Raw genomic sequence first — 11,615 nt, forward strand, 5'->3', positions numbered from 1 at the left:
CACTGTTTCGAACCGGAGTTTTGTTCTCCTGGTTTTGCTGACGGCCTTCACTCGGCTGGGGCTTCCCTTTCCCCCTCTCGCCAGAGTTAGTTCTGCCCGTCAGCCTGCGGGCTTTGCCCTTCCCCGGCTCCTGAGGGCTGCCGGTGCGGGTCCTGAAAGCGCTGGGGCCGCCCTTGATCTCCTCTTTCACCCTGGGGATGGCGTCCTTGCTTCGGCTCGGGACTTTGGCGCTCTCCCGCTGGGGTTTGGAGGACGGCGTCTTGCCCCCGCTCGAGCGGGAAGTTTTGACCACTTTCACGGGGCTTTTGGGGTCCTCCATGCCACTCTACTGCTCTCCGGACGAGACTGAAGAAAAGCCCGAAGGGCTCTGGGTTGAAGGTTTCTGGAGCGGAAACATGACAGAATCAGATTGTGGGGATCCAAAAATATTTGTGCATGGAAAGTTGAAGAAATCAGGAAGAATCTGGCAATATTGGGAAGTGAATACTAGCTTAGTACTTGCTACATTTTGCACATTTAATTCAATGAGTGGCATCTAGTCATGATCTCGGAAATATTATTGATATAATTACATATATTAATTTTATTCTAATTAAATAATGCAAATATTACATTTAGACATGTAAAGGGAGAGTCAAAAAAGCATACATATATACTAGGGATGTTCATTTCGGTTATTTTTCCTAACCCACAACCGATGCTCGTTAACCGATTATTAACCGACAAGATTATTTTAAATTCGAATTTAATTAAATTAGAAAGGAAACGTGTCTGTGACTCGTTGAAAAATACTAACATTTGTTTCCCGGGAATTAATTTTACATAATCACGTCTTCATATCACATCACGCACCTGCAGCGCTTCTGCGAGCAGAGAAAAACATAATAAAGCTAGGCTATAGGCCTATATATATATAACGATAAATAGGCCTATACGAGAAATATATTTTTACTTGAATAATAAATGAAGAAAACGAAAGAAAAACTGTGCAAGTAGCAGCCTAGTATGCAGAGTTTCAGTTCATTTTTGTGCTCCGCGAAAGGAAACGAGACGGCAGAAAGCAGCATCCTATTTTTCTTTAGGCTTATTTTACAAAAGCACAAAGATTTGTTTTTATTGTGAATGTACACAAATAAAGGCAAACCTTTTACAATTCCGATTATCAGGCCTATTTCTGAATGAAATAATAAAATGCGACTTAGACGTTGTTTTTTTCCTCTAAAAAACGATTTTTTTTTTTAAATACGCGTAGCGTATTTCAATCATGCAGCAAACCTTTTTAAATATTTTGATAAATTACTAAAAAAATAAATGACTTTTTAAACCGTTTAACTGATTGTATTAATTGGTCAAAATTCTTCACGGACCGATTTTTTTTTTTAAATACGCGTAGCGTATTTCAATCATGCAGCAAACCTTTTTAAATATTTTGATAAATTACTAAAAAAATAAATGACTTTTTAAACCGTTTAACTGATTGCATTAATCGGTCAAAATTCTTCACGGTCGGTTAAAATGAACATCCCTAATATATACAAATATAAAGGTAATTGCGACTTTTTCTCTCACAATTTTGCATGTTTCTTTATTGCATTCACTGTATTTATTCAGTGTAAAAATGCATATTAAAAATAAACGTATTTTTTAAATAAACAATATAGTTTTAAATAGTTAACAATGCTAAATTATAATTATTACCATTACATACATAAGTATTTTGTATCTAAACAAATAGCTACAAGTAGCTAAATATTATTATTACATTCAGTGTATGTATTCAATGACAATACGCATATTAAAAACCATATTCATAAAATAATTTTTTAAATGTTCAAATGCAGTTATTATTATTACATAAGTATTTTGTATCTAAACAAATAGCTACAAGTAGCTAAATATTATTATTACATTCAGTGTATGTATTCAATGACAATACGCATAGTTTGAGCCCGACCGATATGGGTTTTTTGGGGCCGATACCGATACCGATATTAGGGAGTAAAAAAAGGCCGATACCGATATATCGGCCGCTATTCTTTGTGTATATTATAGTATAGTACCAGTCAAAAGTTTGGACACTTTCCCATTCGTGTGTCCAAACATTTGACTGGTACTATATAGTCCACTTCGCAGGGCACTTACGGTCGAGGAGCCCTCTCGAACGCCACCCTCCGCGCGTCGGTAGCCCCCCGGGATCGCTAGATCGGTCGGCACCGGACCGCGAATTTAACCAGCGGTAACTCCCGAACCCTGGGGGCTATCCACGCGGGGGTGGTCTCATTCGAAAGAGGGCCTCGAGACGTACACTTGATTCGCGTTCGAGAGGGTTCCTTGAGCTGAAGAGATCCCCCGAATTTGGTGCGGATTCGCCGCGCCGTTACGGAGATATGGCCGTTCAAAGTTTCAATGGTTTTCCATAGACTTAAGCTTTAAAGCGTTTCATCCAGGTCGCCAGTAGCAAACAATGGAGCGCGCTCTGCTGGACAAACTAAGTAATTTTAAAAAATGTTCATATCGGCGGCATATTCGCCGATACCGATATATCGGCGACAGGCTCATATCGGCCGATAATATCGGCAAAACGATATATCGGTCGGGCTCTATTAAAAACCATATTTATAAAATATTTTTTTTAATGTTCAAATGCAAAGTTATTATTATTACATAAGTATTTTGTATCTAAACAAATAGCTACAAATAGCTAAAGACTATTATTGCATTCAGTGTATGTACTCAGTGTTAATATGCATATTAAAACCACATCTATAAAATTTGTATTACATTTTTCAGAATGCAAAATTATATATACAGAAATATTTATAGCTAAATAAAAAAAAAACATTATACACAACATATATAAAATATAAAATCTTACAATTCTGAATTTTTATTGCAATTGCAAGTTTATATCTTGCAATTCTGACTTTTTTCTCATAATTGCGAGAAACAAAGTCCAAATTTTGAGACAAACTGAATTGCGAGTAAAAAAATGAGAAATGTGAGATAGAAAGTTGTTACCTTTTTTAAAATTCATTATTTTTTATTCTGTGGCAGAAACAGGCTTCCATACTAGTTAGTTTGAACATGTCAAAATCTACTATTCACTTAATACTGCACAGTTTTACATTGATGAACTTGATGAATAATTTCGCATCTAAGCATTTTATCAGTTCATGCAGTCACTTGGAATCGAACCCAAGCCCTAAGTACACTGCCTACTATTTTTTTTAAATATATACTGGATATTTTAGCAAATGCGGTAAAGTCAGATCACATAATGCATACAATATTAAGATTATTACAGAATAATTGCCAAGAAGGCACAGTATCATCATTAATAAATGGTTTCCTGCTTAATTCTTAAGAATCCAAACATGCACTTCAGCAAATACAACTACCGTCCATCCAATAACTACACATTAAATGTGTAACACATAATAACTATAAGCTTATTACATTAAGGAATTACATATCGTACTTAAAAAGAATACAGAGTAAAATGTGCATCTGAAAGCAAAACTAATGCACAAATATTCAACCCCTCACCTGGTCCCAATATCAAGTTTAATGACCTGTAGGCCAGAACAAACACAAAACTAGAGGTCTACAGGACCTAGTCACACATAGGGTCCCTAACATGAATTCGGACACTGTTTGCATGTACCAGCACTGATATTATATCCTAAATGTCATTGCCTCTTCCTGATTTCCTACTACCACTGTAAAAGGTAATTGCATGTAACCTTGCAATGATCAAACACTAGGAATGCATCATTATCTGCATACTTGCATGCAGAACACATTTGCATGTAAGTAATAAACAGTTAGAGTTGCGTTTTATTCACAAAAAGTCTCATTTTGTAGTAATTCCCCCAAACTTTTGTCAATGTATTTACACTTAACGTTAGCTCGTGCGCTGCGCTACTAACGCCTCGCGGACCTTTTCCTCACCTGTGTATTCGCTTCTCGAGCTTACCTAGATCCACTAATGTGCGGCAAATCAGCAGCACATGCTGAGAACGATCACACGGAGCGGCGGCGGTTCGCGTTAAACGCCATGTATCCCGGCGCCGATGTTGTTGTTGTTGTTTTCGGCCCTGCTCGAGACGCTGAGCGCACGCGCCATGTTACCTCTGCTCGCGCGCTGGATTGTGGGCCGCGTCAGTGCGGCGACGCGACGCTTCCGCAGGCGGCGCAATGCGGCCCAAACAACAGAAATACTAAATTACTAAAAAAAAGAAAACTCTCGTCACATCTATAGTCTATCAACATTATTATTATTATTATTATTATTAACAATAATTAATCAATTAATATATTCCAAAACTAAATAGCACAATTTTAGATATTAAATATTGAAATGCTTTTTACAATAAAATATTAGGTTAAATAATAATAATAAAAACTATATATATATATATAACTAGATAAATATAACTAAATAACTAGAGAGATACAATAAATTTAAGGCTTTTGCCATCTGTGTTTTCATATAAAATTATTTTAAGTAAGCTGTAATTAACATTTGTCAGGCTAAAACGCATAATTTTCGTGTTTTGCCAAAGATCTTAACAGCAGCAAGTAGATCGATATTTGTTTATTTCATTCAGTGTTTGTATTCAGTGTTAATATATATATATATATATATAGAGATAGATAGATATACATACATACATACATACATATAACATATTTATAAAATAAATAACGGTTTAAAATTGTTTAAAATGCAAAATTATTAATATAATTACTAAATATTTTGTAGCTAAACAGCTTCAAATAGCTAAATAAATAATTAACTTATTATTATTATTATTATTGCATTCAATGTCTGCATTCAGTGTTAAAATGCATATTAAAAACCACATCTATAAAATAAATAACACAGTAAAAAAAAAGCTAATTATTATACAAAAGAAATTGTAGCTAAATAAATAGCTAATAATAATAATAATTATTATTATTATTATTATTATTGCATTCGATGTCTGCATTTAATATTAAAATTAATATTAAAAATCTATAAAATAAATAACATATTATTACTTTAATAATTCATTAATTTACATATTTTTTTTCCCAAAGATCTTATTAAAACAACAGTTATAGTATGATAGTATGTACAATATTATATTTTTTAGGATCGCTTTTATCATACAGTAGCTGAAAACATTTCTAAAGTTGTAAGGAATGCGGACGCTTGTGATTGGTTGTTTGGGCACCGCGTCATTAAAGTTCCTCTCACTCCTCTCTCTCATCCGTCTGCTCTATCGAGGAGTTTCACAGCATTATTATGGGGACGATTCTAAGAGCGCTTGCTTTCCTGACTCTATCATGTCTGGCCGAGGCCAAACAGAAAGACTTTTACTCGTTTAAGGTGGTGAACAGCAGAGGGAGGTTAGTTTCTCTGGAGAAATACAGAGGATCGGTGAGTCTCCAGAAATCAGCTCTGATGCTGCAGACGTAATAACGTGCATGTAAGAAAAACCTTTAATACTAATGTTGCATCACTGTGTGCTTTTCTCATGCATGCTTTAATGGTGTTGTAACATGTCCTCACTTCTAGTATTTCCCTTAATAAACTAACCAGCAGTTTGGAGTTGTGCTTCGTTCATTCATTCTGTGTCTACGTGGCAGCCTCGCAGTATATCTCAGCTCCTGCTGTGGATTTCAACGGCATGGTTTGCTATTTATCAATAAAGGAACACTTTGGAATAACAATGAACATACATTGTTGCATAATACTTCTGAGATAAGTATTCCACAAGATTCGAACAAATTGATTTTGAATGTACGTGAACTGCTGATCAGTCCAGCATTATTTTTTGTTAACTTTATAAACATTATAAGTTATTTTAAAGTTTTACATGCTATAATTTATAGCATTATGGAAGGCCTCGCTGTACTTCACTGTTTTATTAAAAACGTAATTTATTTATGCATAAATATTTGGATGCATGGTTATATGCACAACGTGAGTCTCCAGAAATCAGCTCTGATGCTGCAGACGTAAGATGCAACTAACGTGCATGTAAGAAAACCTTTAATACTAATGTTGCATCACTGTGTGCTTTTCTCATGCATGCTTTAATGGTGTTGTAACATGTCCTCACTTCTAGTATTTCCCTTAATAAACTAACCAGCAGTTTGGAGTTGTGCTTCGTTCATTCATTCTGTGTCTACGTGGCAGCCTCGCAGTATATCTCAGCTCCTGCTGTGGATTTCAACGGCATGGTTTGCTATTTATCAATAAAGGAACACTTTGGAATAACAATGAACATACATTGTTGCATAATACTTCTGAGATAAGTATTCCACAAGATTCGAACAAATTGATTTTGAATGTACGTGAACTGCTGATCAGTCCAGCATTATTTTTTGTTAACTTTATAAACATTATAAGTTATTTTAAAGTTTTACATGCTATAATTTATAGCATTATGGAAGGCCTCGCTGTACTTCACTGTTTTATTAAAAACGTAATTTATTTATGCATAAATATTTGGATGCATGGTTATATGCACAACTCATTTTGAGTCACTAGGTGTCGATGTTGAATAAATGCTGTACTTAAATCCTTGAAGTCTCTCTAAACAATCAACAACCCTTTACTATATTATATTATATTAATACTGAAGAAAAGTAAGTTCTGAATCTGAGCTAAGATCTTTAGTTCAAATACTAGTTTCATTGATGTTGGTGTAATCAAATGGTTAATTCAATCATATTAAAGGAATAGTTCACCCAAAAATTAAATTTTTCATAAAATTTACTCACCCTCAGGCCATACAAGACGTAGATGAGTTTGTTTCTTCATCAGATTTGGAGAAATGTAGCATTGCATCAGTGTCTCAGCAATGGATGCTCTGCAGTGAATGGGTGCCGTCAGAATGAGAGTCCAAACAGCTGATAAAAACATCACAGTAATCCACACCACTCCAGTCCATCAGTTAATGTCTTGTGAAGTGAAAAGCTGCGTGTTTGTAAGAAACAAATCCATCATTAAGGCATTTTAAACCATCGCTTCTGTCTAAAATATGAGTCCATAATAATGATTCCTCCAGTGAAAAGTCCATCACCTGCAGTTCTTCTCTCATCAAAATCCACCCACATATTTGTTTAGAACTGTTTTGCTTGTAAACGGTGCTTGATTTGTGCAGATTTCTCTCCTGATTGAGACTGATTTTCACTGAAGTAAACGTTATTGTGGACTCATATTTTAGCCGGATGCAACAGTTTGAAGTTAAAACACCTTAATGACGGATTTGTTTCTAAAAAAAACACGCAGCTTTTGTCTTCTCAAGACATTAACTGATGGACTGGAGTGGTGTGGATTACTTGTGGATTATTGTGATGTTTTCATCAGCTGTTTGGACTCTCATTCTGACGGCACCCATTCACTGCAGAGGATCCACTGGTGGGCAAGTGATGCAATGCTACATTTCTCCAAATCTGACTGATTTAGATACTTGTGAATTGAGCACACTTTTTACCGGACAAAACTTTTTTTTTTTTTAATGTACTCCTAATAACTATCGCTACCTTTACAACCACAACTGCACCACTCCTCCTACAACCTACAACTACCGTGATAAAATAAATGAATACAGTACATTTGTCTTTAGTAGCTCATTACATGCAATCTGTCATCCTTTTAAGTGTAGTAGTAGTAATAGTAGTAGTAAAGCCACCAAAATAAAATGTAAATTTTAACGCTAAACAATGAATACAATCATTAAGTGCTTTTATTAACACAGCAGGCTTAATAGAGATGAGGTGTTTTTCAATCTGTATCAGAAGAGCTGATGTTCTAGTTCAAGGGCTGATCAGCACAGGAATCGTGTGTAGTTTACATTTATGGAAACATCAAATTTACACAAGGACACGTGTACATTCAATTATCATTAAGAAGACTTAAAGGAAGTGGAGCGGTAAAATAAAGACTCAAGGGCAGAGAGAGAGTCCCATTAATGATGTCACAGTGGCTCTTCACTCATCCAGTGACTCAGAGCTGCTGTAGATTGGCTCTAATGGCTTCATTTGGCTTTTAGACCATAATTGGTGTTCATGGTCACATGGATTCAAAAGCTTCACACAGTTTAACAAACAGAGACCCTGTGTGATTATGATCATGAACCTTAAATTTGATTCAAGAACAACTAAAACAAAAGGAAGCAGAAAGTACATTGGAGAACTGCTGAACAACAGTGTATATCTATCTATCTATCTATCTATCTATCTATCTCTGATCACAGTAGTCATATACGGCGTATGATGTTCTTGATTTTTCTGTACTGTATTTGTAGGCGTCACTGGTAGTGAATGTGGCCAGCGAGTGCGGTTACACAGAGGAGCACTACAAAGACCTCCAGCAGCTGCAAAAAGACTTCGGTCCGTTTCATTTCAATGTTCTGGCCTTCCCCTGCAACCAGTTCGGCCAGCAAGAGCCCGGCAGCGATAAAGAGATCGACAGCTTTGTGCGGCGAGTCTACGGGGTTTCTTTTCCCATCTTCAGCAAGATTGCTGTGGTTGGAATAGGGGCCAATAATGCTTACAAATATCTTGAGGGTGAGTGCAACAGATTTGATGATCGCGAGGTCCCAGCTAACAAAAATATGCTCTGATAATGTTCTCTGAACATTCCGTTTTTTAATGTTTTAAAAACGTTTTTTTTTTCTTATGCAAACTTTAGAGAGAACATTCCATTAACATTCCAAATAACATTCCATTTTATCATTTTTGCATTGGAACGTTACTTTTGAATATTTTCTGAATGATGTTTAAATAATGTTTTGAGAATGTTATTAAACACCAGATAACCTTAAGCGAACATTCTATTAACAATACCGGAAGAACGTTTGTTCATAACTTTGCCAGAACGTTCCCTGTTAGCTGGGGTTACAGTGGTATCAAAAAGTATTTAAACACTTAAAGGGATAGTTCACCCAAAAATGAAAAATTTATGTTTATCTGCTTACCCCCAGGGCATCCAAGATGTAGGTGACTTTGTTTCTTCAGTAGAACACAAACGAAGATTTTTAACTCAAACCGTTGCAGTCTGTCAGTCTTATAATGTCAGTGGATGGGAATCATGGCTTTGAGAGTAAAAAAAAACATACACAAACAAAACCAAATTAAACCCTGCGGCTCCTGATGATACATTGATGTGTAAAGACACGAAACGATTGGTCTGTGCAAGAAACTGAACAGTATTTATATCGTTTTTTACCTCTGATGCACTGCAATGTCTGAACTGTCTTGAGCACGTCCTCGACAGCCGGCGCGTGACGCGTCTTCTTCTTGCTTTACAGCGGATCGCAAACTTATATGTGCATTACCGCCACCTATCTCTCAAATGGACCATTGACACTCCTAACTGAGATTGTAGATAGAGTGTCAATGGTCCATTTGAGAACTAGGTGGCGGTAATGCATTTATATGTCTGCGATCCGCCGTAAAGCAAGAAGAAGAAGAAGAAGACGCGCCACACGCAGGCTGAAGAAGAAGACACATCACGCGCCGGCTGTCGAGGACGCACTCAGGACAGTTCAGACATTGCAGTGCATCAGAGGTAAAAACGATATAAATACTGTTCAGTTTCTTGCACAGACCGATCGTTTCGTATCTTTATACATCAATGTATCATCAGGAGCCGCAGGGTTTAATTTGGTTTTGTTTGTGTATGTTTTTTTTACTCTCAAAGCCATGATTCCCATTCACCTCCATTATAAGACTGACAGACTGCAACGGTTTGAGTTAAAAATCTTTGTTTGTGTTCTACTGAAGAAACAAAGTCACCTACATCTTGGATGCCCTGGGGGTAAGCAGATAAACATCATATTTTCATTTTTGGGTGAACTATCGCTTTAAATCACTCTTCAAAATGTCTGGAAGTCACTGCATTAGATACAAAAATATCAAATCAAGTGTTTCCACTCAAGTGCACGAACGGTTCATGTGCAATGATGTAACAAACAAAGTGCTTGAGGCGGCATTTAATTTTCACACAAGATCACAGTCTAATGGCTTAATCATTTTACATGCTGTGCTCTCATCTAAATGCCGGTAAAACTCTCTTCTAATTTCAGAGGCGTCTAGGAAAGAGCCGACCTGGAATTTCTGGAAGTACCTCATCGACACTGATGGCAAAGTTGTTGACGCGTGGGGTCCTGAAGTCTCCGTCAAAGAAATCCGCCCACGGATAGCGGATATGGTTCGGAAGCTGATCATTAAGAGGAAAGAGGAGCTTTAGTCCTTTGAAACTTCTTCAGCTCTGAAAACTGTAGACACTCAGACCTCAGAAACAGATCTCTTTGAATAGGCCTAAATTAGCATGTGTTTCTTCAAAGTATGAAGTGTGAGATTACACCAGCGCAACCCACTTTAAACAATCTTATATGCTCTCATCCTCTTCCCTCAGCTTGGTTGCATTAGATTTGTTCTCCTTCCATGTTTGTAAAGAGAAATACTGAGAACTAAACTGATAAAAGACCACTTTTATTAATAAACCATAAAAAAACACTTCATGCTTATACTTAATGACATACTACATGCTGTCTAATAGAGCTATACAAAATAATGAAATATGAGCAATATGATGAACTGATTCTGGAGTCGAAATGTTTGTTTTTATACTCCTGTTATCATTTTTGTTTCTGTGATCTGTCTGAAATCTATTTTGACCCTCCATTAAAAGTTATTTTTCTGAAGAAAAAATTTAAAATATTATTTTTTTTAAATCAATGTTTATATATTATCTTTCTGAAAAAAAAATGTGAGTGTAAATGTTGTGTATATGTGTAAAATTGTAATTATTGTTAAAAGTAGTGTTTAAATATTAAGAATTAATTTTAAAAAGTTAATATATCTTAATATTTATCTCAAGAAAATATGAGTGGTGGTGCTTGCCCATGTAAAATTAAAATGATTATTAAAATTAAGGTTTAAATATTAAGAATTAATAATAAAATATAATATATCTTAATATTTCTCTGAATAAAACGTGAGTGGTGGTGCTCGTGCATGTAAAATTTAAATTATTATTTAAAATGATTGTTTAAGTATTAAAAAATAATAAAAAATGGATATATCTTAATGTTTCTCTGAAGAAAATGTGAGTGGTGGTGCTTGTCCATGTAAAATTATAATTATTATTAAAATTAATATTAAAATATTAATAAGAAATAAGAAACTAATACTTTTTAATATTTTTCTGAAGAAAATGTGAGTGGTGGCCATGTAAAACTAAAATGAATTATTAAAAAAAAAAATTTAATATTAAAACATAAAAATAAAAATAATTTATAGTATATAGAGAAATAAGAAAAATATATATAAAAAAAAATATATATATTAAACCCTGACTTGACCTAATGATGCTTTCCAAGCAGCTCTTGTTAACATTTAAACATTACCTTTTAATCATGTATTTTAATCATATCAGTGAAAGGAAAATAAAATAAGTAAAAAGAGGGTCTAATGAGTGCACATTTCAAATTCATAAGAACAGTTTTTACATATTTTGTCCAAAAAGGCTGCAACTTAAAAACTTTCATCAGAAGGTACATTCAAAAGCAAAATATCATGACGAAGCATGTCCTTCATACTTTTTTTTT

At 35.1% G+C, this 11,615-nt stretch overlaps 1 protein-coding gene across 1 annotated transcript; it reads left to right on the forward strand.

Annotated features, from left to right (window-relative positions):
• Positions 1-5,293: 5,293 nt before the first annotated feature.
• On the forward strand, positions 5,294-10,611 carry LOC107687580 (glutathione peroxidase 7-like). The gene is made up of 3 exons (XM_016484966.1): positions 5,294-5,428; positions 8,307-8,568; positions 10,089-10,611. The coding sequence occupies exons 1-3, from the start codon at positions 5,294-5,296 to the stop codon at positions 10,250-10,252; spliced, it is 561 nt and encodes a 186-aa protein (XP_016340452.1). The 3' UTR covers positions 10,253-10,611.
• The last annotated feature ends 1,004 nt before the right edge of the window (positions 10,612-11,615 follow it).

The sequence above is a fragment of the Sinocyclocheilus anshuiensis genome, unplaced genomic scaffold, assembly GCF_001515605.1.
Source record: "Sinocyclocheilus anshuiensis isolate Anshui unplaced genomic scaffold, SAMN03320099.WGS_v1.1 scaffold2067, whole genome shotgun sequence".
Classification (NCBI taxonomy): Eukaryota; Metazoa; Chordata; class Actinopteri; order Cypriniformes; family Cyprinidae; genus Sinocyclocheilus; species Sinocyclocheilus anshuiensis.

Bases quoted from the DNA above. Each gene is read 5' to 3' on its own strand.
- LOC107687580 (XM_016484966.1), top strand. From the start codon at position 5,294: ATGGGGACGATTCTAAGAGCGCTTGCTTTCCTGACTCTATCATGTCTG. The intron at 5,429-8,306 runs GTGAGTCTCCAG...CTGTATTTGTAG, and splicing joins TGGAGAAATACAGAGGATCG to GCGTCACTGGTAGTGAATGT. The intron at 8,569-10,088 runs GTGAGTGCAACA...TTCTAATTTCAG, and splicing joins TGCTTACAAATATCTTGAGG to AGGCGTCTAGGAAAGAGCCG.